This window comes from Atta colombica, unplaced genomic scaffold (genome assembly GCF_001594045.1).
Source record: "Atta colombica isolate Treedump-2 unplaced genomic scaffold, Acol1.0 scaffold105, whole genome shotgun sequence".
Classification (NCBI taxonomy): domain Eukaryota; kingdom Metazoa; phylum Arthropoda; class Insecta; order Hymenoptera; family Formicidae; genus Atta; species Atta colombica.
In genome coordinates, this window is record NW_017259190.1 from 306,218 (window position 1) to 332,739 (window position 26,522).

The 26,522-nt window shown below is 39.1% G+C and overlaps 1 protein-coding gene across 1 annotated transcript in view; it reads left to right on the forward strand.

Annotated features, from left to right (window-relative positions):
• The first annotated feature begins 531 nt into the window (after nt 1-531).
• The window catches only part of LOC108691258 (RNA-binding protein MEX3B), a 39,342-nt gene continuing 13,351 nt past the window's right edge, over nt 532-26,522 (forward strand). The window contains exon 1 of the mRNA XM_018198932.1: nt 532-829. Coding sequence (XP_018054421.1) covers nt 532-829 — 298 coding nt within the window. The remainder of the gene's footprint in view (nt 830-26,522) is intronic.

Consider the following 26,522-nt stretch of genomic DNA (forward strand, 5'->3'; position numbering starts at 1 on the left):
ACGAAGAGGAACGTGCGACTGACTACTATCACACACCGCGCCGTCGTCGCAGCCCACGTTTTCACATTTCCACGAGAGGGGACCGGAGAGCTGATTACGGCTTGCTTGCGAGCGGAAAAGGTAACGATCAAACCAAGCCGACAACGTTCGTTATCTTCCGCGCGGTGCGTCGAATTCCTCTTTGAGTTTTTTTACGCGTCGTAAACAGTCGCAGCGTAGCGTCGCGACGCTAAGGACCATCACGCTCGACCCTAATCGGTGGGAAGTTAATCCTCGTCGCGTTATCACCATCATCGTTGTCGTCGTCGTCGTCCTCGTCAAGGCGACGCGAATAATTCCGCTCGTTTGTTCGATAGAGAGAAGACGACGGAAGAGAGAGAAAGAGAGAGAGAGGAAAGACCGACGTGAATATACGGTGGACATTCGACAGCGCGGAGACCCTGGTGCAACGTTTTCAACCATCATCGGCATTGTCGTTGTCAACGTTTTGTCTGGTGTCGCACGATATACGGGAATTTGTAATCGATCGAAATGCCGACGAGTTTGTTCAGCGAGATGGATCGCGGCACGAACGGCGGCGGTGCCGGCGTCTCCTTCGAAGATCAACGCGCCCTTCAGCTTGCCTTCGAGCTGTCGATGCTCGGTATTCCGGAGGGCTCATCCGGATGCCCCGGCACCGGCAACGGCAACGGCACCACCAATGATCCGGATCCGCTACAGACCGCACCAGCCGTCTTCGAGGAGGCGCGTTCTAAGAAGAGCCAGAACATGACCGAGTGCGTGCCGGTGCCCAGCAGCGAACACGTGGCGGAGATCGTCGGCCGACAGGGTAAGTGTGTGTTTAGCACTCTGTGCGAAATTTTACGTCTCTCTTTTTTTTATCCCCGGTATTCTATCGGCTGAGGATTCGTCCTTGTCAATTTTAACAGCAAGACGCACGGGTGTTTTATTCAAGATTTGAGATCGATATTCATAATTGGTTTTCTTATCTTTAAGATCGTCTTAAGTAATGTCTTAAGATGCCATTACACAGCCGTCTGATCTTATAACATCTTTAGACTGTACTTAAGATAGCATCAAATACAAGAATCGTGATTATATCAATATCAATCATTCAGGTATATTAATAGGTATTAGTAAATATTCTGTCGACTGAAAATGAAAAAAAATGTGTTATTTACTATTTTCTACTTTCTTCCTATTTAATTAATAATTATTTTTTCGTTTTTCTAATATATTCTACTATTTATCTATATTTTTACATAAAATTATTTAATTAATTCATCTTTACTCTTTAATTTAATTTCATAATTTATAAATTTCTTCCGTAATGTTTAAATTATTAAATAAAAATATTTTAAGATACATTACTTAAGATGGTCTTAAAACAGAATCGATAATGAATATCGTGTTGGTGTCAATATTAATATAGATTTATAATCTTTGATGTTTGTTATCGACACGTAATGTAAATTTAAAACCCATGGTGTTAAATCTGCACATTATCTGCACTATAAATCTCACAGTGTTAATATTAACACTGTGAGATTTATAGTCATTACATAATGTCAAACCGATATTTTTTAGAGTAAGGCATTAATTTCATTTGTTCCGTACGTCCATTTCTATATCAATATAGATTAACTCTAATCTCTCTTTAACTTATTTTTATTTTATCTTCTCTCTACTTCCAGAAATTAGAAAAAGATAAAGAGTAAATTATAATGAGCTTATATAATCGATCGAGATTATAGATCGATAATCTACATTGGTAAAAATAATAATAATGTAGATAATAAATATGATCGATATTTCTCGGCAGTTAAACGACACGTTTTTGCCAATGTAAATTAACTTTAATCTCAGTTCAATTTACTCTTCATTTTCTTCTAATTCTTAAAATCCTGGAAAAAGATGAAGAGTTAGTTGAACCGAGAAATTAAAATTAAACTGCATTAGTAGAAACAGGTAACTGTGAGAAAGGCAACGAGGAACGACTCGAGTCTCTCCGGCAGTTTTTTTCAAAATCGCGTTGCAATGCCAATACTTGGCGTAATTTTTCTTTTTCTTTCTTTTCCTTTAAACTTCTTCTTTCGTATATTCCGGTTGGTGGAGTCGCGGGCGATTATAGCGCCACTGACAGTTCATTGGCACGACTGTAAACGCGACGCACGCTGCGGGAAACTTGATACCGGCTACGATAGAGCAATTAAACCAATTTACGTACGAATTTCATTTCGCGCGCTCGCGCGTGCGTGTGACGTGGACCGGGCGGGAGATATCCGGGGATTCCCCCTTCCCTTTTCCCCGAACCTGTCGTAGGTCGCGGTCGTTATTATGGCTCCGTACTTTTTTGTTTCCTTTTTCTCCTTCCCATTTTCTCTACTATTCGTCGCCGATTCTCTCAACTACCGTAACGAAATAGTGTTTACAATTACAATTTCTATCACACGATACGATGCGACACGACCGTCGCGTTTGCTCGCGCACACGCACGCTCGTAAATAAAGACACGTTATATTCTTCTGCATTGCATGGCCGAGGACCGATGACTCTCTCTCTCTCTCTCTCTCTCTCTCTCTCTCTCTCTCTCTCTCTCTCTCTTTCGGTCCCAACCTTGAAGAGACTGGGCACCATTCTGCGAAACGGCTAATTCGTCTCGCCGCTCTTCTTTTATCCATGCCGATGATAGTCCCTTCCCGCCTTTTTTTTTATTTCGTCACGTCTCTTTCCGAACAGAATACCAAAATGGTTGCATTTCGAACCACCGGAAATACATTGAATGATCGATATTAACTTTATGCCTACTTTTCACCTTTTCGTGTTTAACAAGATTCCCGCAAAAAGTGAAGTCACAAAAAAGTCTGTGTTTTTTATTATTCGAATAGAATTTTTTCTTTTCATTTATGAAAAAATTCACACAAATATACAAAATTTTTATTACTTAAAATTTGATATGCATATCCATACATTGACATGGATTACATGCAGAGAAATATATTCTGTATGTAAATAATAATTATTTTAAATATTTCAAAAGTTCATATCTGCAGAGCTATCGTAACATCGTAAGCATTTAATTTATTTATGTCAAATATTTTCTGAATTTCAGTCAGTTTACTGCCTTGTTCAATATTATTAAATTAAAACAAATTCGAAATTTTATACATTATATAAAATCGCTTCTTCGAGCAATTTTATAATACTCTTCAAAAGAAAACAAATTTTTGTTTCGAATAATATATAAAATTTTCTAAAATTTTTCTAAAGTTTTTATTTTTTTTTTAATTTCCTAAAATTTCTAATAAGTATATTTGAAAACTATTGTCAAGAAGATATTTTTTGTTGAAGATAACCGTTACTCAAAAGGAAGAAAGTAAATTAAGTAATCATTTTTCTTAGCATTAAAATGTTATTTTTCTGTGTGCAGGGTTCAGACACAATGATAAGAATAAGGAATAAGGAACAAGAAATAACAGATTCCATTCTATCAGAAACTATGTATTCTGATGTATTTGATTTCCAGTAGATTGAAATCTTCCTTATTTTCCTTTCATTGTATCTAAGCCATTAATTCTTAAATGAATAAAAAAAAAATGATATGTCATGATTAGGAAACGAAGTGTCAATAGCTGTTGCAGTTTATCCAAATCTCTCCGAAATGCCAAGCATTTCAGAATATAGATTAAAGCTATTTGTTTCGAAGCCTCATTAACCTTCGTAATATTTACGATACATAGCATGATCATTGTGTTTACACAATGTGATCGAAATAAGGAAGTATCACAGATCATTTACTATATAGAAAAGATACTTTTCGTAGAAATATGTTTGTTTTATCTTTTATCAAGCTGCGCAAGTGACAAGAAATCTTTCTCGTTATTGAACGTAATTCAGTTGATAGGTGAAGAGAGGGTGGGAGGACAAGGAAACACCCCTATTGTCGAACGATGTTATGCGTCCAAGTTCGTGCGCGTCTCGCGGAATGTTTAGAAATTCAAACAACGGCGCGGCACGTGGCCTTGCCATTTAAATCTTAACGTCTGTCAGTGGATTGTATGCCGCTGAATAATCGGCGACGATCAATACCGTTCGGAGAACCAACGTACATCACCATCCCCGTGCATTCGTACACGCCGTGTATATATGTATGCAATATGCATATACATGTCTCACTAAGTTGTTTCGTGAATGGACGGATCCGCGACGTTCGTTTTGCGAAACTTGGCGGGCGTGAGATATATAATGCATATATACGATCAATCAATCGATCGTAGTATTTGAAGAATAAATCGAATGAAACCGCGCCAGCAGTTTTCAGGGACGCCTCTTCCCGTTGGAGAGGAGTGCCAGGAAGGAAGCCGCATGGCTTCGCGGTCATCGTCACGACCGCAGTTGATATAATACTGACCGTGCGACATAACGTTAGACTTGAAACAACGTCGTGCCGCGGTTGTTCCGCGCTTGAAATTCCGCACCTCGCCTCCAGAGAGCCGCCGCTGTACGTGCTCGATTCTCCCTTCCGCTGCCCTTCCGGGTCCCTAGTGCGTATACTTTTTAATCGACCGTTTTATCGCGTGAGAACCGCCCTGCCATTCGAAGATGAACGTACAATCTTTCGTTTAGAAAATCCGGTCCAGATTTTTCATTATTATTGATTCGACTCAGCTAACTCAGCTAACTCAGCTTGACTCCCCCCTCCCCTCCCCCCTCCCCCTATTCTGCAACTCGTTATGACAGTAACGACATCGTTACACTGTTGCGCAATTTTTTTATCATATAGAATATCTGTTCTATGACGATATATAATAGTTGTCGTTACTGTCATAACGAGTTACGGAATCATTTCATCCTTGTCTATCAAATGACAAACAAGGACAAATAATCACGAGCGTTGTGAGCGTTGTGAATCGGAGCCCTGGAATTGTACTTTTGAAAAACATCGTATGTACATGAAAATGTCAGAAAAATCTAGTAACGTACACTGAACAATAGTCTGGTATTCGCCACTCAATTCCTTGGAGTGGGATTTCACTCTAAAGAAAATTGAGTCTTGAAGCTCAATTTTCGATCTTTAAGTGTGAGAATCATTCTAAAAAGTTTTAGAGAGTATCAAATGTTAAGTAAAACAATTCTAATCTAATATTTGGCTAATACAAATAAAAAATAATTTTACTTTTCTAAATATTTTGCAAGTATTATCAAACAATAATATAATCAACCGTTTGGTAATACTAAATATTTAGAAAAGTAAAATTATTTTGTTTAAATTAATCAAACTTTTTCAACATTTGATGACTATTACTAGTCTCTTTATTCAATTATACTTCCGTATGCAATATCTTCGAAAAATACGGCTCCTCTGGTCGTCTGGGATTCGCAATTTGCACGAAGCCGTAAATCGCGTCGAATCGTGTTTTCGCTCGCGCTGCACATCCGGCGCGACCATTGATCGGCTCTTGTGAATGAAACGGTGCTACGATTGCACGCCAATTCGAATTAGAGTTCTATAATAAAAGAGTTAAACCAATGAAGTAACCGATTTTTGATTGGTCTAAATCCATACAGCCAAGCAAACACGAATTTTAAATATTGCATTTAAAAATAAAAAAAATACAAATGTTATATATGGACATACGTTAATATTATAATCAAAGATAGTACCGATTTTTCTTCTGACGCAATTGATATCAATAAATAGTTAGCCTCATATTTTGTATATCTTTGACAACGTCATACATGCGTATACATGACGTTAGGCATTTAATAGTAATATCCAACCTAAATATGTGCGTTTCATTAGGCGCTCACAGCTCTTGTGAGCATCATTTAACATTTGCTAAAGAAGGATGTAATGATTCCAAGAGCGTTGTGCATTATATGGAACGCAGCCATGGTAAAATTGAGTGTTATCAACGTTAATTTGTATGTGGCGGCTGAATGTGGCGGTAGACTGGCGTATCTATTATTATAAAAACACTAATTCGAGTTACTTTATGTTTTGCTCTTTTTTTCTACGTGTGAGTACTAAATAATAATTTTTCTAAGATATTTTTTGCTGAAAATTGAATGAATTCCTGTCGACGCACTGTGAGACAGAATTACATGCATATTCTGGCCTGGTTTCTCCAATACGAGATGCATTGCGTCTCGTAGATAAGCCACGATTCCTCGGCCAGGCGCGAAACCAGTTTGACATACCTGGCATGAATCATTGCCGCCCCGTAACGCGAGAGTTCTCGTGCTCGCGTGGCTGAGCGGCCTGTCGACTCTACTTCCGACGGTTTCTCTGCGAAACGCGATTGTGTCGAATCGACGATGACATCTAATGAGTTTGATACGCCGTTTCATCGTGAGGATGTAGCTATTTGTTGATCATTTTCGTTCGTCGTGCCTCTCTTCGCCTCTCTTCTCTTTCTCTTCGTTCTCGCATTATCTCTCTTGGTCTCTGTCCCTTGCGATTGGCCGTTGTTGTCAGTTCTCTTTCTCTATTCTCTTTCTCTGTCGATTATATACGTCTCTATCACTCGCTTGTAACTCTCCACTAGACCGGAAGTTGTAATGAGTGCCTCTGTCGCCAGACTCATAGCCTCGCGTCGCATCGTGGCCAACGATGACGTTACTTTGGAAATATCACGGCCGGTTATCCAGGTCGTTAGCTTGTGTACCGCGTGACTTCGAGAGGGAACTTGATTCACGAGGGGAACGAAAAAAAAAAAGGAAAAATATGTAATTGCAGCTTCCAGGAATTGTGAGAGCGCAAAGAGCGATCGTGATATCCTGACGTAGAATCATCTACTCGTTCCCTTTTGCTTTTATTCCACTACTTCTGTATATCTTGTTTTTCAATTGTTATTTCCAATTTAGATAAACTTCAAAATTGAATGATTTATTACGTGTAATATCCTTCTTTTAACCTATTATTAAAATTATATTTTTTGTTTTATGAGACTTGGAAACTTAATGTTTAAAGATAACATTTTTCAAGACCTTTTTGTGTATTGTGAAGTTCTTCTCTCTCCGTGTATTTTATGATATTTTTTGCATATTTTTTATGTATAAACCGCCTTAACCATAGATATTATTAAACATACTTACGTAGTCGTCGTTCTAAATTTCGGATTACAAAAAGAAACTGTTGATACAGTTGTAATGCTCTAAGCGATAAAAGTACCGAAACATGCGCGCGCGACGTATATTGTATGCATAACGCTATGCGTAACGTTCCTTTCACAAAGCCGTGGAAATTCAAACATAAAACGAGGGAAAGAGAGATAGAAGGCGTGGCCTCCACGTATTGTTCACAAGCACGTGCCGCGTGTCGTGGTCTCGCGATCCTGCGCCACGCCGGTAAGGATTTTCTACAGAAACGGAAGATTTGTGTCACCGATGAAATCGTGTTAATGGGTTCCGCGTTGTCGTTAACGCGTGAAAAGCAGAGAGAGAGAGAGAGAGAGGGGGGGGGGAAGACGCGGAAGGAGAGAAACGGGCAATCCTTCGTACGATTTTTACGACTCATTCGTGGAGATAGACCAGGAACGGTCAGGTAAGATATACCGGTTACGTACAGTAATCTCTCACACACCCGAGTTTGAAATTCTGACCTCACGTGCCGACTATGATTTACTCTCTCCTTTCGTAAAATATCGCAATCTTATCTGCGGGAATATGTATCTTAGTGAAAATGTTTGTCAAGTGACGTGGAATTTTCCCGTTATTAATTTTTATTTTTTTTTTTATTTATTAATCTGTATAAAAGTATAAAATTTACGGCATGTTTCGACTTAACTTCATTTATGTTAGTCACATGTTTATTTTGTTTTTCTATACTAAAAAATGTAATAGTCATTTATTTCACGGCTGAAGAGAAATAAATTAAGTCGAAATGTGAGTTTTGTACTTTTATATAAATTAATAAATAATATTATCCGTCACCTTAGATTTGTTCGTTTTTAATATTTTGACTTATATTTGCTGTTGTCCATTGCTTTTGCATATCTAGGTACGAACTGTAACAAAAATATTTTATGTATTGTACTATTTTATTTATTTTAGTTGGACAGAGATTCCTTTGTAACTTTTTTTTTATGCGACACGTTAGCATTGACTGAATGACTAATACAAGGTAAGAGTTAATATTTAAGACGGAAGTGTCGGATTTCTTCGAATTTTACCTGCTATTCAACCGGCAGATGATAACTTTGGGTTGGGTTTTTCTTTGCTCCTCTTTCGCATTCTCTGTTTTCACACTAATCGCCGAGTGAAAAGGGAAACTTTCTTATATTTTCTAGATAATCGCGCGATTAACGACCGAGAACGCAGCTAGGCTCGTTTGCATTAATGAAGAGTGCCGACAAGTGCTTGCGTTCCGATTTCTTCGGCCACTGTGTCAGTCACATCGATCGGCATAGGGAGATTTAATCTGAATTAATGTCATCATTTAATAAAAGTTAATACTCGTTTTTTTTTTTTTTTTTTTTTTAGTGCAGCTTCTTTTTCGAGGAGGGGTGGGAGAGTTGCCCGTGCATGCGCATAGAAACGTGTACACCGTATGCACCTCGACACACCCCATGTGCATCGCGGTTATTTTCAAAAGCCCTCCGATCCGGCTGGCCGCAGAAATGATGGCAAAATGAAGCGTTTCCGGCCGTGAAAACAGAAACTTCATTCGGGAGAAAGGGCTGGCTTACGCGAATATTATTACGCGCGTGTTTTCGGCCGCACGGACGCCGATATTTTGTTACGTGGCCCGACTGTCCGAAATCCGGTCTCTCTCTCTCTTTCTCATGGCTTTATTTACGAGAACGCGTCAGTCCATTCGTCTGTCCGTCTGTCCTCTCGTCGCTTCGTTCTTTCCAGTTCAATTTGCGGGCGAAGATGTCGAAACTTCCCGCGCTTTCTCCACCAAACCTTATGTACTGGCCGACCTGCTTCTTCTCTTCAAACATGAAGTCTCTTGCTCGCTTGAAAATTTTTCTCGCTCGATCGATACATGAAACTTAATCTTGCGATACTCGATTAATTACTCAATCGATCGTAATTTATTTTAAAATATTTTTGAAATATATTTCCTACTAAAATCAAAGTAATGTGAGATAGCCGTCCAAAAATTAAAATTACAAGGTTCACTAAATTTCGTTAGAGCATAATCTTAGTTTAATTACTAATGAAGAGGAATAACGAGATAGTTCTCCGGTTATTACTCAATCACTTTATTACAGTCTTTTATTACAGTCAGATATAATAGCGTGACAGAAAATTATGTTAGGCTTTCGAGAGCAGTTTTCAAGATCATCGGATGCATACGCGGCCGATTTCGAGGCGCAACAGCGGCCTGAAATTTGTTTTTTCACCGCAGGCTCTTCTCTCGTATCTCGCACAAAAAGATCGACCGAACGCGCAATGCCGCGGCACATTTCGAGAATGGAAGTCCTTCGGAAGAAAAAAACGAGAAATTGCTCGGCAGAGCGATGGCCAGGCCAGGGTAGCGTAGTGGTGGTGTAGTGGTGGTGATGGTGGTGCCGGTACTGCTGGTGCCGCTGCGCCGGTGTCGGTGGTGATGATCGTGGTGGTGGTTGTTGATGCCTTTGTTGGTCTCCGAAGCAGCTGCCGACCCACACCGGGCCTTTCCGTTCTCATGCTCGAAACTCGATCGACACTCGACCCGCGGGAACAAGCGAGAAAGGTAGAGAAAGAAAGGAACACGATAGGTAGGTCGAAGAGGAAACGTCGCACATGGCGATGAGAGAGATCGAGATCGAGAGAGTAGTGCAGTAGGAGAGATTAAGAGGGAAAGAGACAGAAGGAGATACATCGGTTGCTGCCGGCACGAATTTGTTTGAGAACCGCTGTGAGTTTCGACGTGTTGCCTCCGTCTAGCAGATGTTTATGGCGCATTGCCTGAAATGAGCGGTTTTTCTCGTTTTCTATTTATTTTGTCTGCCATGTGTGCGCGGATTACCCTCCGAACTTACCGGAGGTCCTCTCTTGTCTACTGAACTTCCCTCCGGGATCCTTGATCAAGATGAAATTTTCTTCTCGTTGAGCTTCCTTGTGAGAAAACTGTTGAAATTGTCTCTCGAGTGGCTTGAAACGTTTTAGAAAATATTTTCGAATTCTGACTACAATTCAATAGAATACAATTCAATAGAATTGTTATATCATAAATCATAACATGCTTATTAATACACCAAAGGGTATCGCCTGTCGCCGATACTCTTTGGTGTATTAATGACAGTTGCAATATTGTTAAATAAGTACTTTGTACTGATTTAATAATAATATAAAATTATCGGAATTTATGTAGAACGATGCGATAAAGAAATTTTATTGCCGTTAATTATGCAATTCGTATAATGTAATTGCCATCGTTGAGGATTTGATCGACACGAATGCGTCACGTGAGGCATTCAGTATATTTCAATAGGATGTGTACGCGGTTATTCGTATACAGGATTGCGTGTTTACACGCAAAATATTGTATAATAATCTATATGTACGTGTATATAATATAAACTGTGTTTTACGTGTTATGGATCATTGAAACTTATGTTCCTTGTCTTTACACTGGAGACTACACTTCTAGCTCGTATATTTTCATTTGTCAATAAAGTCAAGTATATTAACATTTATAAAGCTTAATTTCTTCTATATTGCTTTATTCAATTTGTAATAATTTACATATTTTACCTTGCTTATATAAGGTCTGTTTTCTGCTCGCTGAATTAGTATACTTTTGGAATTTTAAGTGAAATTCATGTTCGATTAGATATTTGGTGAAAGCAAGAAAGAATTTTAGTGCGTTTTAATGCAGGAATAAAAAAACAGACTTATTATTTATATTCATGTAAATATGATTTTGAAATATAGGATCCTAGTCAGTCATACATAAAATACGAACGTTTCTGGCAATCACTTTTTTGTATAAAAGTGAATTCTTTTAGATTTTGAATTGAATTATATTGAACGTGACTTTTATTACATTCCCGTTTCGAATAACATTCGCTAATACGAATTAAACTACACGTCCGTAGGTCAGATGACTATCATGTGCACATTTATCATCCTCCAGCAATTTGAAAATGGGAGAATTCAACCTTTAATAACCGCGGATCTCTTAACGTGCTTTTCACGAAGAACCTCGGTCCAAACAATTCTCCCGAGTTCTTGACACCGCAAAGACGAATTTGCATTCCCTACGAGATGATAATGAAAGATCGATCTCGCTTCTCCTAATTCAACCTGCGGTGAATAGCGGACTGTTAACGCTAATTAATGACCGGAAAGTTTGTGAATCGGTCTCGCCGCGATAATGTAAACTCCGTCCGCCGGTGTCGTCGATCAATTTATACCGTGGCCGGTGTCCTGCGGGAGACAGGATAGGATAGAATTTCGACCTACAAGATGTATGCGAGTGCCTCATCGGAAGCGGAGGACGATGTCTTTGTTTGTTGGGTACTGCCAAGCGGCGCGAGACAGTATTCGAGGATACACGAGGAATATCGAATATCCGAGAAAGCGACGAACACACGACCGGTCGCAAGAGACTTTGCCTAAGAACCTTCTTCGCTTTTCTGCCCTCTACCGTCTCGTCCTGCCTCCTCCTTAAATGCTTCTACCGGGCTCCTCCTTTGTCAGATCTCGGTCCCGGTCTCTGCGTTTCCTTTTCCTCTCTTTATCACGCAGGACATATAGCTTGCACCCAGGACGGTGCACCCGCGGCGTTGCATATCGTCTCTGCGCAGCACTCGGGGGCCCGGTATAATTTTACGATTCAAAAATAACGCGTAACAAAGTAATTCTGAACTATATCAGTACACAATATAATACTTTCAATATGAGTATCATATAGACTCAATTTTTCATTATCTGGTTAATTTGTGATTTAGATTTAACCTCATTCAACTTGATAATGTAAAAAATTTTCTAGCTATAGTTAATCACTAAACTTATAGTTTTGTAGCTTTTGATAACTTTAAAATTTATTATTTATTGTAAAACTAACACGGATAGAAACATACTAGTTTTACATTATTGTCATCATTGTCAGTTTTACATCATTGTCAGCATAATAAATAAGTCATCAAATAAAAAATCGAGTCATTGTGAGTTTGTGTGCAACTGGAATATAATTCAAAAAGATGTTTGAATCGAGATTGAGAAAAATAATAAAATTATTAATTTCTGTTTACATTGTATTATATTTTCAATATAGAGAGAAAGGGCAAAGCATTTTTTCAAAGTTCCATCTCACATTCTTTAAACACTATATATATATATATATATATACACTATATATATATATAGTGATGACCATCGTGTTTGAACGCAGTATTAAGGCGACGATTTCTTACAATTTGTCGCAACTTACTGGCTCGCGTAAGATTGAACGTCGGCGCAAAAACTGTGACAAAGTTCGGAGCTGCTGTTCGTGCACCGCGTTCGTGCGCGGGAACGGGTTTCGACACAGTTCGTGTGTGAAAAAAAAAGTGTCGTTTGAGTGTAAAGGGACCTCTTTTCTTTTTCACAACGGTGCACATCCTCTCTGTGCAACGCGGCACGCACGAGTATCCGATTATTCCGAAGACCGAGCGTACCAAGAGGAAGTGGTTCGCATAACCCACCCACTTCTGTCTCTCTTTCCTTCTCTCTCGTATGCAAGCGCATGTACACACGACTCGACGATGAAGGCGTGAATGTATTATGCACGGACGCGCGGGCGGTCGAGTCTCTCTCGCTCCATTTGGCCAATCCGCATCCCGTGTACTCTGCTCGCAACAATGCGCTCGACGTGGCACTTCCGTCCGGACGAGGAAAGCATCGAGAGCCTCTGTAGAGTCTCGTTCCTCCGAGGCTCCGTTTAACGCGCCAACAGCTGCGCTCAATAAACTCGGAGAAAAATTATCTCTTTCGATAAAGATATCACTTTCTTACGCACTGATTATATTAGACTGCAACGATGCATTTCTCTTTTCTCATTACATTAAAATAAATAATATTAAACAAAGTGTCTTTTAATTTTGAAATTTGAATACACAACAATTAGGAAATGAAACTCTTATGCCCATTTCTACCTCAATGTAGATTAATTTTAATTTCGGTTTAATTTACTCTTCACCTTTTTCTAGAGAGAAAGAGAGAGAAACAGGTAGATAAAAGCGTTTATTATATTGTTCTACGGCAAATTCTCTTAAGAACATTTAGCAGATGAGTAAAATTACAAGATGAGAGGGGAATTAAAATAAAAGTAATATACAAACAAAAATGATATACAATAAACAATAGAGAATGCGAGTAATGAGCGAATCAAAAATATATGTATAATACGAGAATGTACAAGAAAAAATTGAACGCGAATACAAGAAAAAATAAAATATAATAATAAAAATAATAAAATAATACAAGACAAGATTAGATAAAAGAAAATGAAAATGACAGAGAAAAATGTGCGTGTGTGTGCGTACGTGCGTGTGTGTGTGTGTGAGAGAGAGGGGGGGGGAGGGAGAGAGATGAAGAGTTGGTTGAACCGAGATTCAAATTAAATTACATTGATAGAAACGAGTCATTAAATATCAATGTTCAAAAAAAAAACGTCAAGCTGGATCTTTAGTTAATCTTTTTTTTTAGCTTTAATAATTTAGCTTTAATAATTTAGCTTTAATAATTTGATATAAATTTATATATATATCTAATCCTACGCGCCGAATTTAATTTTCATCGATCTTGAAATGCGATCTTAATAGAATTAGAGTAATATCACAAACTGAATTGATAAGCAATTTAATAGTATTGATGCTCATAAATATTTTAGAACGATATGAATAATCTGATACTAATTATGTATCTTAAAAACTAAGTAATTTTATTGCAAAAAATCGTTAGAATAAATTAATTCAATTATAATTAATTAACATACTTCGCTAATTTATCGTCTACATATACATATATTACATCGATTATTTTAAATCTTGATTTAAATCTGCATGTTAAACAGATACATCATAAACGCGCGGTGAAAAAATATCGACGAGTAGTCGACGAATGCGCGTGTATTTTCGTGTCGCGAGCGCATTTTTTTCCGGTTCAAGGGAAAACCTCGACCTCGCTCGCCATCAGCCGACCTTTCTTTCCTCCATCCTGGTTAAGAATCGAGTACAAATGTCGACCAAGCGGAGTACGTAAGAGAGCCTTCATATAGTACGTCGAACTGTGACGTAGTCGGCGATGCGTGTCCTAGGTCAAGATTCAAGACTGTCTACTGTGTTGGCCGACCGCTTCTTTCTAGCCGAAGCCGGGGCTTCATCCTTTCGCTGTTTGGCTCGGTTTAGCTCGATTCTCGACCATGTGTATGCGTGCGCAGCGAACATGCGCGCATTCTCGGGCACGCTACTTCGCGTGCGTGCGTATGTGTGCGTATGTGTATACATATATGCGCGTGCATTCGTGTGCCTGCAATGAGGAGCGAACTCCCGCGCACATTCGTCTCTCTCTCTCTCTCTCTCACTTTTTCCCCACTATACGCCTATGTTCTGCGTTCTCTCCTCTTCCCTCTCGTGGCTCACGCGTCTTCCCACTCACAATCCGGTCGGTCCCTGTCGCACAGTCATCCGTTCACTCTCGATCTCAAGATGAGGCCAATCCACTGTCCCAAACTTTTTTTCTCCTCGACGCGCGCCGTTCTAGTAATGAAATCATACGTCGCGGGCAGCGACGTGAAATCGAATCAATTTCCGAAGGTCGGCGCGCAAAAGTGCCGTGATTAAGCCATTTGTTTAAAACGAGCCATTTAAGCTTTTACAGCTTATTTTTGAATAATTTACAATTTTATTTATTTCTATAAAATATTTTCCAAATAAGTACATATGTTATTATGAGATGATAACTCATAACATGGTCCTGAATGTATTTATGGCTTTTAATAATTTTTAATAAAAGTAAATGCTTACCATCGAGGAGAACATGCATTGCTAAGCATTTAGATGAGGTCATCGAAAAGACTCTTTGTCCGTAAATATCGCGAGAAAGCTGTCAGCACTCGCGTGTGTGGCACGTGCTGCGTGGCGGCTACGTTAGGCTACGTTTGCCAGTCTTTAAGGCTTTTGTCACTGTTACGCAATCGCAAAAATCGCGGAAAGGGAAAGCGACAACGACGATGGCGGCGACGACATCGGCATTCTGGCCACTCTAATGAGAGATGCACAGCCCTCGGCGATTCGAGAGAGAATGATGTGAGAGAAGGTGACGAAAACAAATTTTGTGGCACTGACCCACTTCCGTTCCCCTTGCGCACTGTGTGTCTTTCTTTTTTTTTTATTCGCTGCAGATAGACGAATCTTTCATTGCGCCTTCATACGAAAAAGTAGTCTGTAATAAGTTATTCGTTCAACCTTCTAGCGATGAATATTGTAGCAAGTACCATTTATGCTGCCGTAAACATCGAGTAAATTTGTAAATTATATTTCAGGGTTGTACAAACATGATCGTGCTTTATATATTATTTGGTCATTAATAATTAATTTTCGCGCGTAATTTCTCGATTAAAGCGCCAGTTGGAGTATATCCTGATAAAAAACATAGTGTCTCGGATTAATTGATCGATTAAAAAGTAATCGGCAATCGTTAATCATAATTGTGCAATTGCTAATGTGATTACTGCTTAAAGTAATAATGTGAAATGTTGATTTGCTTACCGCTTACGTTTTTTTTGTCTGTCATAGCTCTTAGGCTCACGTCGAGGAGCTTCGGGTTTATCATCGCGTGTCTGACGACGTGCGTCGTGTGTCTTTTCATGTTATTAGACGATTCAGAAGTGCAACAGTCATGCATAATTCCTTCCTCGGCTTTTTTCGCGTGTCTCGCTGACGCCGACGAGGACGACGATGACGACGATGATGGTTTGGTTGTTGCGTAGCAGCAGGAACGGCTGCGGCGTACATACGCACATGTATATATTATGCGGCCGACGATAAGCGCGACTGTAAAGCCGAGCCTCGTGTTCCAATTATTCAGAGAGAAACTTTCGCTCCCGCGGTATTATTGGGACATGTAACGCGATCGGTATTAAGTTGCCTTTACGCTCGACATAACATTTTGTTCTCCCGACGTCTGCTGCGCGAGCCCGCGTGCGAAAAATGAGCAATCCGCTCTTATTGCTCTTTTTTTTTATACGAGAATTTATTATTCGAGCGGAACTTTGTGAAGATTACTGCAATATGTGCACGGAGAAAAAAATAGTATGTAATAAAAGTTACAATTCTAAATAAATTTTGTGGAATGACAGATCCATGGAGAAGCAGACGCGCCCACTTATGTAAAATTTACTTTGTTTTTCTGATCAATGAATGATTCTCGTATAGAAATATTGTACTTTTTACATTTCGTAAAGTAAATTTTGAACGTTTTGTTCGTGTTTATTTACGTATTGAAAATATATCGAGGAAAATGGTTTGGTTGAAAATGTACAAACAAGAAGATTCTGATTAAATCAATCAGAATTCCAGTTATCTAGAATTTTGATAGATTTAATTAGAAAATTTTCTGATTAAATCTACTAGAAAATTTTCTGGTTAATCTACTAAAATTCTAGTTGAAATAATCGGAATTATGATTGATATAATCAGAATCTTCTAGTTTTCTATTTTCAACTAAGTATTTTTCTTAGAGGTTTACTTTACTTTAAGACGATAATTATTTGAATAGATACTTTAATTATATAATGTGCTTTTTACCTTCGATATTTTTGTTTTCAACCAATAAAATTATAAGTTCGTTAAAAATAGTGAGAATGTTTTTTACTGGTCTCGTAAGATAAAAATTACAATGTTTTTTCTCCACGCATATAAAAAAAAAAGAAGATCCCGTTGGTTCTGAATATCGGTCATCTCGATCGAAATTGCTAAGTGTTCCTAACGAATGGTGTTTGCAGACATCGTCGTTCATTAACTTAGAGATGATGCTAGAAAAAAACGTTAACCCCGATTCATCGTTAATTGTTAGTGAGACACTAACGACATTAGAGCGACATATTGCACTCGTAGTTGCGCCACGTGTTTCACAGCACACGTGTCTCGACAATTAAATCGTCTATGGATCGAGAGAGAAAGAGAAATATTATTAGAATTTAAATTTTAATACTTTTCCTATAATCTCATGAATGGAATTAAAATGGAGCGCACAATAACGGTGTGCAATGAGAATCAAAATTTGTTAGAAAGATCACATAAAGGCAACGAAATCACGTGAAGCGAATTAATGACGGTACTCTAAAGATTCATGATTTGAATCGCGCAAAATACATTAACAGAACATTCTTTTAGGAAAGAGATTTAGATTAAACAATAGCTTTTTATTTCTCCGTCTTTCTTTGTTCATATAATTCTGTAAAGTGAGATTGAACAACCTGATGAAGTATTTACGTAAACGACCAATATCGGGAATCTTTCCACTCCCTGTAAAGTATCCCAATGATATTTCGCCCGGGCGAGTCGACGTCGGTGACCTCAAACTCGATTGGCGGCGAGGAATCGAGAGAAATATCGTGTCGAAATTCACAAACCACTTTTTCTCAGAACGAAGATCAGAAACGAAATCTGTTTTTTTTATACGGTCGATCTATCCGACAGTTACCGAAAAGCGTGAGAGAAACAGAGATCGTGCGAGAGAGGAAAATGATAACGGGGCACCTAATAGTTTGCGATTTGGCGACGTTCGATCTTCGTAGACAACAAAGAGTCCGGCGACGAGGATGGAGGGGAGGGTTCTCAACCTCCAAAGCGTGCGGCAGTCGCGCTGCGAAACACAACGTCGGTCCCGGCCTATGGATCTCGCATACCCGTTCCTTTGTCCGGCCTCTTTTGAAGAACCGCCGCGAAGGAGAGCAGCTCGCCTTGAGACAAAGCGCACGCACCTACCGACGCAAAAGCACGTGTGTGGTGCGCTACCTTACTACCCTCTCTGCCCCTCTGCCCCGCATGCCGCCTTGTCTCGAATGTCTCTCCTCCTCTTCATCTCGCTTCGCTGTCTCTTCTCTCTTTCCCTCTCTTTTTCTCTCTTACTCTCTCTATTATTATGTTTTTGCGATTTATTTGTGTCTGCATCGCGGCCGATTTTCAATTTTTTTTTCTTTTTCCTCCCGCCTACCCTTCTCCGTCTTCTTCTTTGAAGAAGGAGTCGTCGGCCTCGCGTATCGTGTTCTCCCGCGCACACCGAATTCGCAGGTGCATCGAGCTTCGTAAACTTTGCTCTTTCAAGGAAGAAAAAGGAGAGAAAGATAACAGCGTCGCATCTGTATACGCGTGCCTGTCTTTTATCAACGTCATTCGCGCCGGAAAGCAGCGCACCAGTTAATCGGCCGCGTTAAGAGACAAGGTGTACGAACGCACGTGCCGCCGCTTCCTCCGGACAACGCGGGCAGACAGGTGCCCGATGTAATTAAACCGACGACCTGGCCCAGGTTTGTCCTGCATCGCCGCGACGCGTTTCGCGTTCCAACGCGCCCGAAATATTTTATTTCGCTTTTTTTTTTTTACATCTGTCGACTCGTCGCGTTCTTGAACGAATCGTGAACGAAATGATTATAATTTCAAATTTCGACGTAGCAAACATGTGAGAATGATTCTCCTCTAAGCTCGGTAGCGACAATAGGCGTTAGATACATTCTTGCGCGCGTGTTTGCAGCACCGAAGACTAAACTCAAGATTTTGAGTTTTGAGAACTGTTACCATTTCACGCCATGTTCCTACACCTCGAAAGAGAAAGCGACGGATAGAACGGTTGTTAGATATACGTTTATTCTCCACAGGTAGCCGTTGAAAGTGGTGCATGTCCTTCCGTTGTGCCAGGGCGATTTTTGGTATTATCGTGTGCCGAGAGTATATCCCGTGTTCTTCCGGACCTGACCTCGTCCTCATGGCCTGTCGGCGTTACAATACCTGTCTTTCAATGGAGGGAGTTGTTATATACCTGCGTTTCACGAAGAGCTCTTCACCCTTCGTGCAGAACATTTTGAACGATAATGGTCCGTGTCTAACAGCTGCGGCAAGTAAAAAGTACTTCGACGGAATTTTCCAGCCCATAGCTGCTCTCGCGCCGCTCTTTTCGTTTACTTTATTGATCTATCTTCGTAAAATCTTCTTACATGGTAACTTTATTGTTCTCGTCATTTCCTCTCTAGATAGGATTCTAACAATCCCAGAATTTTAACAGTTCAATGAGTCAAAAAATTTTGATAAACGTAAATACCTATAGATATATGATTTTAAATATATATTATAGACATTTTTAAAGCAGAAATGAGAAATGAAGAAGATATATCTCACACTTCCGTATTTCGAGTATCAGAAGATTCGTGATAATATTGTCGACAAACACAGGACATGCAGGCAGATCACGCAGTACATTACGGGGTAAAACCTCCAATAGGCGAGACGACATCGTCAGACTGTGGCACTTCCTGTCGATGACGGAGGAGGCTTAGAAAGTACGAGGGGAGAAAAAAATTGGATGGCGTATTCGCTGTGACGAGCAGACTGCCATGGTGACGGCCATTGGCTGCGCTAGACGAAGAAACGGAAGGTGCCCAGATCGTGCTTCGCATCCGAAAGCTCGTCGGGCTCGTGCCTTCTACCGTTCCTTCTCAGTCGAGTAACCGTTTCCGAGAATTTCCATCGATTGATTTACAAGAAGCGCCTTTTAGTTCTCCCGTTTGTCCGCGCCTAACGCTCTTTTAAATATCCAATCAGAAATTTTTAATTTCCTGAAAATGAAATTCAGTACGGAGTGAAGATCCTCCAATAAGAGACACGAGCCGCAATTTGTATGCAGGATAGTAGTTTTAACAAAACTCTGCGAGAGAGAAGAATATTTTCTTCTCTCTTTTTCTTATCTATTTCTCTCTCTCTCTCTCTCTCTCTCTTCAGGAATTGTTAAAACATAAACTAATCAAAAATGGCTTTCTCATGTTCCTCTATTAGAGAAGAGTCTCTACAGAGAGGTGTAAAGAGGACATCTGGTGCAGAATGGCGAAACAGTTTTATCGGAACGCGGCTTCTTTTATGCGAACGAGTAGGCTCCCTTGTTTTTCACAACGTATCTTTATGTCACATCTATTTATCCCAAGAATGCGTTGCATTTCGAGCTGGCTAACAAGCTGCCAACTCAACGTAGATTACAAGTCTCTTCATTCACATCTAACCAGCGTGGGTGGTACGAAAAAGACATCAGTTGGTAGGAAAGAAAGCGAAAATTCGACCTGATCGTCCAACCGGCCGGCCTGCCGGCCTCATTCGTGCTGCCTTATCTCATTCAAACAATCCTACTATCAGAAGTCTCCCGAGTTCGCATATCGCGTTCTGCAACCAGTTTGTCGCTTCGTCACTTATTCTCGTCGTTCTCTACGACGTAACTTTTCGCCGCTGACGTTCGCGTTGAGCACCACTGAAGCCTCGAATCGTTGAACCACGGAGTGGTTCAGTGGCTCCAAGGCCGGCGGAAACCATGGGTGGGATGTGCGGGGCAGAACGGCCCTTCTTCGACTGGAATCGTTTCTCTCTCCCATACAGCGGCATGAGCGCGCCTTCCTTCGTCGACCTCTACTTCGTCGTGGTAGCCTTCGTGGTCTCGCAAAGAACGAAGAAGCAGAATAAGACAACCATGGTGACGAAGACAAGGAGGTGGATGATACAGGGAGGAGGAAGACGAGGATGAAGACGAAGAAGTACTCGGATTGGCTCTCGTGGGCGACAAAAATGCGCTGCAGTGCGTGCTGTGCCCCGTCGTCGCCTCGTCTCGACGCCCGGCGTCGATGCGCGTCTTGTTCTCGAATCGTTCGCGGAAAGTGCAACGTGCCCTGCCCGCGTGTCTATGACCTTTTTGCCGGATGACCGCGACCGAACTCGCAACATATATCATGCCGTATTATACCGATAACAAAGTAATCTTTCATTAGTGGAACATGCTATGTTAATTAATCGATTATTTAATTATTCGGACGGTGTTTAATGACAACTTTAATTATTCGAGAGACATATCGTTTATAAATATCATGTCCTTTAATTAGGAATTTTCGATAACGTGATATCGTGCGTATGCTATGCTGACATTTTCATTGTTTCAATGTCACAATGTCTCGGTTCATGGGAGATGGATTGCGTTATGGATGCAAATAGAGTTGTCCGTGTAAAGAACTCTATTGGAGCGATTAGAGTTCAACTAGACGTAATGGGTTGAGCATGATTTGCGTTTTACATTGCGATATTGATGCGAGTCATTCGAAAGTTATATCGCACGATTATAATGCTCTTCATTTGCAGCAAGCTGCATTTCTTTGTATGTTGACGACGTATATATACTACTCGGGATGAGAGAACGATATGGACATGCGAGCCATCGTTGGTGCGCCGGCTGAGTCCAGCCTGTTTAGTGTTCCCACCTCTCTCGAACGACCCAGACCCATTTTAGGAATGAAATTTGCGAGATTGTCGAGCCCACCCCGCCGACTGCACCAGTTTCGACGAGCAGAATTCGCGGAATTCTAAAGACGACGCATGGCACGGCCGGTCGTAATTCCCCTCAGGAATCTCACAAGACTGATAAGGACATGGTCGGATTTCGCTCGTTATGGTTGCCGCAAAATCAGAAATCACATGGAAATGTCGGAGAACTTGGTAAAATTTTTTGTCAAATTAAAATTTTTGGCTTTAAAGACGTTCAATGTATGTACATCACACCTACGCAGTTTTAAAATACTATGAACTTAACAATTAAATGCAAGCAGTATTAGCAACATTAATAATAATTTACATTGCTATGTTAAATTGCTTTTTCAACAAAATATTTGACGGTTTCCAAATCAGGACGAAATTACAGAAAGTTTCAAAATATTATTGCAAGCATTAGGGAAAATCATGAAATTTTGTCTGGAAGTCAGGGAAAAGTTACGGAATTTTAGGATGAGAGAGGAATTTGTAATAACCCTGTTCGTTGAAATCTCGAGATCCTTTGGACGCGATGTCATCTACCTGTAACGAGATGTTACCCATGTATCCTGTGAGAGAAACGATTTAATACCGTTTTCGATTTTCGCGCATGACGCGATATCTTGTTCCATGGAATTATCGCGAATCGCCGAGAATCCGGGGATTTACGCGGGATTCAACATCCCCCGGCATATCAATAGCTGTGATTAATTTCAGTTTATGTGCACTCGACACAGTGATCGCCGTTGACCGAGAACGGGTGCGCGCGCGCACTCGTTGACAAGTTGAAAGCGATTTGATTTAAGTCGAAAGCGATTACGAACGTTAGGCACACAATTAGAAATCGTTGCGTTGGCCAACGCGTCTTATTACTGAACACCTTTAACTCAAGTATTGTGCAACTCGTTCGACGACACACGTCACTCCATAGGCTAACACTTTTACGCGTACCTACGCACAGGATTGGTGAAATCGAATTTGAATTCTATATCCTGTCCCCACTTTCCTCAGTTCAAGGATTCTTCGAGCGAAATAGTTTAAATGTCAAAAATTTCTGTGTCGCAATTCTTCTCGCTCGAGGGATTTACGAGAATTGTATCGCTCATCGTCACAAATTTCGCGGGGAGATTAACCACGTTTTAAGCTCGTCTGTCGCTCGGTATTTTTGGACAATCTATTTCCTTCCATTTAGTCCTTTGAGGCTCCAGGAGGTTCTACGCGTGTTCTCTCACAGAAATGTGCTATCTCGCTGGTGGTCCGCGAGAAAAATGACGATAATTGGAATCGATGCAGCTGTGGATGTTCGTCGATCGCGATCAATCAATCGAATCATCGAATGTCAAAATATGAAGCTGCAAACTAGTCAAACTAGTCCCTGAATCTTCTAGAAACGACTCACACGTCGTTACTTTACTTTCCGTGTCATGATTTCCTGTTTACTTTTCGCGTATTGATATTCTCGTACGTTAAATATTTGACTTGCGTTTTAATCGCGATGATCATAAGATTACATAGCTATCGATAACATTCTTGAGGAAAGATTTCGAGTTAATTTAGTCGTGCAGAGGTAACGCGTGACAATATTTGCGACTTTGTTACGTACAGTGATCGGTCTAGCTACCTATCTCTTTCTCTCTTTCTATATCGTAGATAAACTATCGATCAACGCCTTTATGGGAACAGTCAGCTTGTTCTGCTCGCTGACGCGAGGAGACAATCGATAGCCGCGATATAAATATATCGAGGCAGTAGACCACGTAGTAACAATTATTTTTACGTTGTAAAGATGCAGCTGTAAAAGTGGCTCGTGATGTAGTTCTCCTATTTTCTTTATACTAGAATTCCTCAAAGTAAGAGTTAGGACATCGGTCGCCATTAATAGAGAACGTAACGAAAATATCTCTCTATGGCAAATGAAAGATTAATACATATTATTTACAAATATTATTTTAAAAATAATTACTACAGGGAAAGAACGGTTTTGCTGAAATATCTAAAAATTTCGCTGGATACAGATCTAAAAATAAATTTTGTCGGATCATCAAAATAATTATGCAGAATGTTTAAACTTCTTACTAGGAGCTAAGAATAATTACTACAGGGAAAGAACGGTTGAAATATCTAAAAATTTCGCTGGATACAGATCTAAAAATAAATTTTGTTGGTTTATCAAAATAATTATGCAAAATGTTCAAACTTCTTACTGAAAGCTGAAGGAAAAATATCAAGATTTTTTACGATATTGCTCATCATGGTTGATTTTCTACATAATTTTTCATGACCCAACAGAATTATTTTCAGATCTATAACTAGCTAAATTTTTGATACTTCAGCAAAATCATTCTTTCTACGGTCTGTTTCTATCAATATAGATTAACTTTAATCTAGGTTTAATTCACTCTATCTTTTTCTAATTCTTACAATTAGATAGATAAAAAGTAAATTTAATCAATGTATTTATTTGAAGATTAATCTACGTTGATAGAAATGCACAGATGAAAAGACGATGATTTAATCTTACGTTAATGTTCTGTGTCTCGTTTGTGTCGCTTCTTCCCTATTAAGTGAACAAATAAAAAAATCATCGCTCGGAATTACTTTATATCCAGATATCGATTTCTGCAACGTGTAAATGCAAGGAACCACGCAAATTGCAGGCGCGTGTTTACGCTGAGTTCGCGGCCGCTCGCCGGATTTCGCAATAAATTCAAGGATATGGCTCCTCAAGGTTTCGTCTGCTCGATGTCTGGCCTGGCCAATCCGCGATGTGCATGTGTCAATGTTGCGGGCCATATAATGATTGAGAGAAGATGACCACTCAGAAGAAGTTCTTCGTTTGAATTGATTTACGAGTCATATACGATTAGTGGAGTATAAATAAAAATTGACGTACATGGAGATATATTTAATAAAACAGTAACATATATATCATGTTTTTTGGTGTATAAAAATAAATTACGTCGGTATGTTCCAAGAAAACATTTAAATTCATTTATCGATAGCATATCAAGTATGATACACTGTGCACTTGAGATTTTAGTTGACGATGTTTACTGTACTCCTCGACATTTCGATGCAGACGAAATCAAGTGCTCGTGAATTTTCATCATCCGTGTATCTGACATCATATTATTTCTCGCCGGTCATAGAACTTTGCAATGTGTATCGTAGCGCGCAGGATAAAGAAAACGTCGTCGCATTGGGGACCAGACGTCATCGTCGAAGCATGCACTCGCCTCGGACCACCGCAGCTGTACTTCGAGGCAGTTGAAACTGTGGTTTGCCAGAAAAATCGCGCATGCATGTGTACTGATTGCGGTTTTCGCGCACGAGCGTGACATATAAAGAGCTGTTATTTCGAATTAACAATTTTTCTCGGAAAAAAAAAATGGAACAGCCATTTGGCGATTCCTAGATGCACTTACTTTTTTAGTTATTGTATATTGAGAAAAAAAAAACTAAATTTTAATAAATATTTACTAAATGTAAATATATATTTCATAAAATCATTAATTTGATTTAATTATTATTTTTTTATTGAAATAGTTATTTATTGTAAGTAAAATGTTTACAAAATAAACGTTTACTTAATGGCTATTTAAAGAATATACATAAGATTTAATAAATTTTTTTTAGTGTACTTACTTTCGAATAATTCGCGTATGATTAGCGTGTAGCGTAAATCTCAATTATCACACTGTAAAAAATGCAGTTTAAATTGTTTAAATTGTTTACGTTTAAAATATCTTTGTAAGACAAATGTTTAATAATGAGATAAGATATTTCAATTTTGACCGTTTTAGAATTTTAAATCCAAACACATGTTTTATTGAAAAAATTTGATTATTGAAAAAGTGAAACATCTTTAAAAAATGGAGACAAGAATAAACATTTTAATATCTTAAAATTAACACGTTTTTTATATACAAATCTCATAAGATAATGGAAATACACACAGAAAGAACGGTTTAGCCGAAATATTAAAAAAATTAGTTATATGGATGTAGGTTTGAAAATAATTATATAAGCTGAAACTGGTTGCTAGAATATAAATATCAGAACTTTTGTAGCATTACTCATGCTCAAAATTCTTATATAATTATTTTGAAGATCCAACAAAATTATATTCAGATTTATTGCTAAATTTTTAGATATTTCAAACAAAATCATTCTTTCCGTGTCAATATAGATTTCCCTTTCGAGAAGCTCGTGTTTAAGAACGAGGACAGCATCACAGCATGTCATGTGAAATCTAGTCGATGTAGTCAAAATATCGATGGTCGTATCTACAATTTCATCAAATTTTTTCAACTTGCTAAATTGTTGGGTCGAGTGGTCGAAACAATTTCAGTCAGGTAGCATTGAGTTTCTATTGTGTTGTTGAGGGATATGGGAGAGCTAATCGAGTGAGGATGTCTCTTTTTATTTTCTATATTTCTTTTTATTTACTTATCTCTTTTTCTTCAACGAGATTTATCACAAAAATTTAAAAAAAAACACTGAAAAAAAATATTTAATTTTAAGATATTAAAATATTTTCTTCTTATCTCCATTTTTTAAACATCTAAAGATGTTTTAAACTGTTCCAATAAACAAAACATTACGTGTTCGGATTGGAAACACTATTTTAAATCCAAATACATAGTGTTTTATTTATGGAAAAAGTTTAAAACTAAAACATCTTTAAGCATTTAAAAAATGGAGATAAGAAGAAAACATTTTATTATCTTAAAATTAAATCTTCTTTCTTCAGTGCATGAAACTTTTATTCCTCCGTAACGGTAAACTATTCTAAGCTTTTACAAAATGCGCTCGACGTTTTTTTTTTGAAAGCTTATCTTTCATAATGGTTGATACTTAGAATCTGTGTTGGCGAATTTCTTCTTTAGGAAACGTAAACAGTACGGATTGGTCCAGGGACTATTCCAGACAGGTCTCTATCCCTGAATATGTTCCCATGGAAACCATTGGCGTAGCCAATGCGTAGCCGGCCGGTAATCTTTTCTGACGTACCGTTGTATGCATCGCACGCGTGTGTATCCCATATAT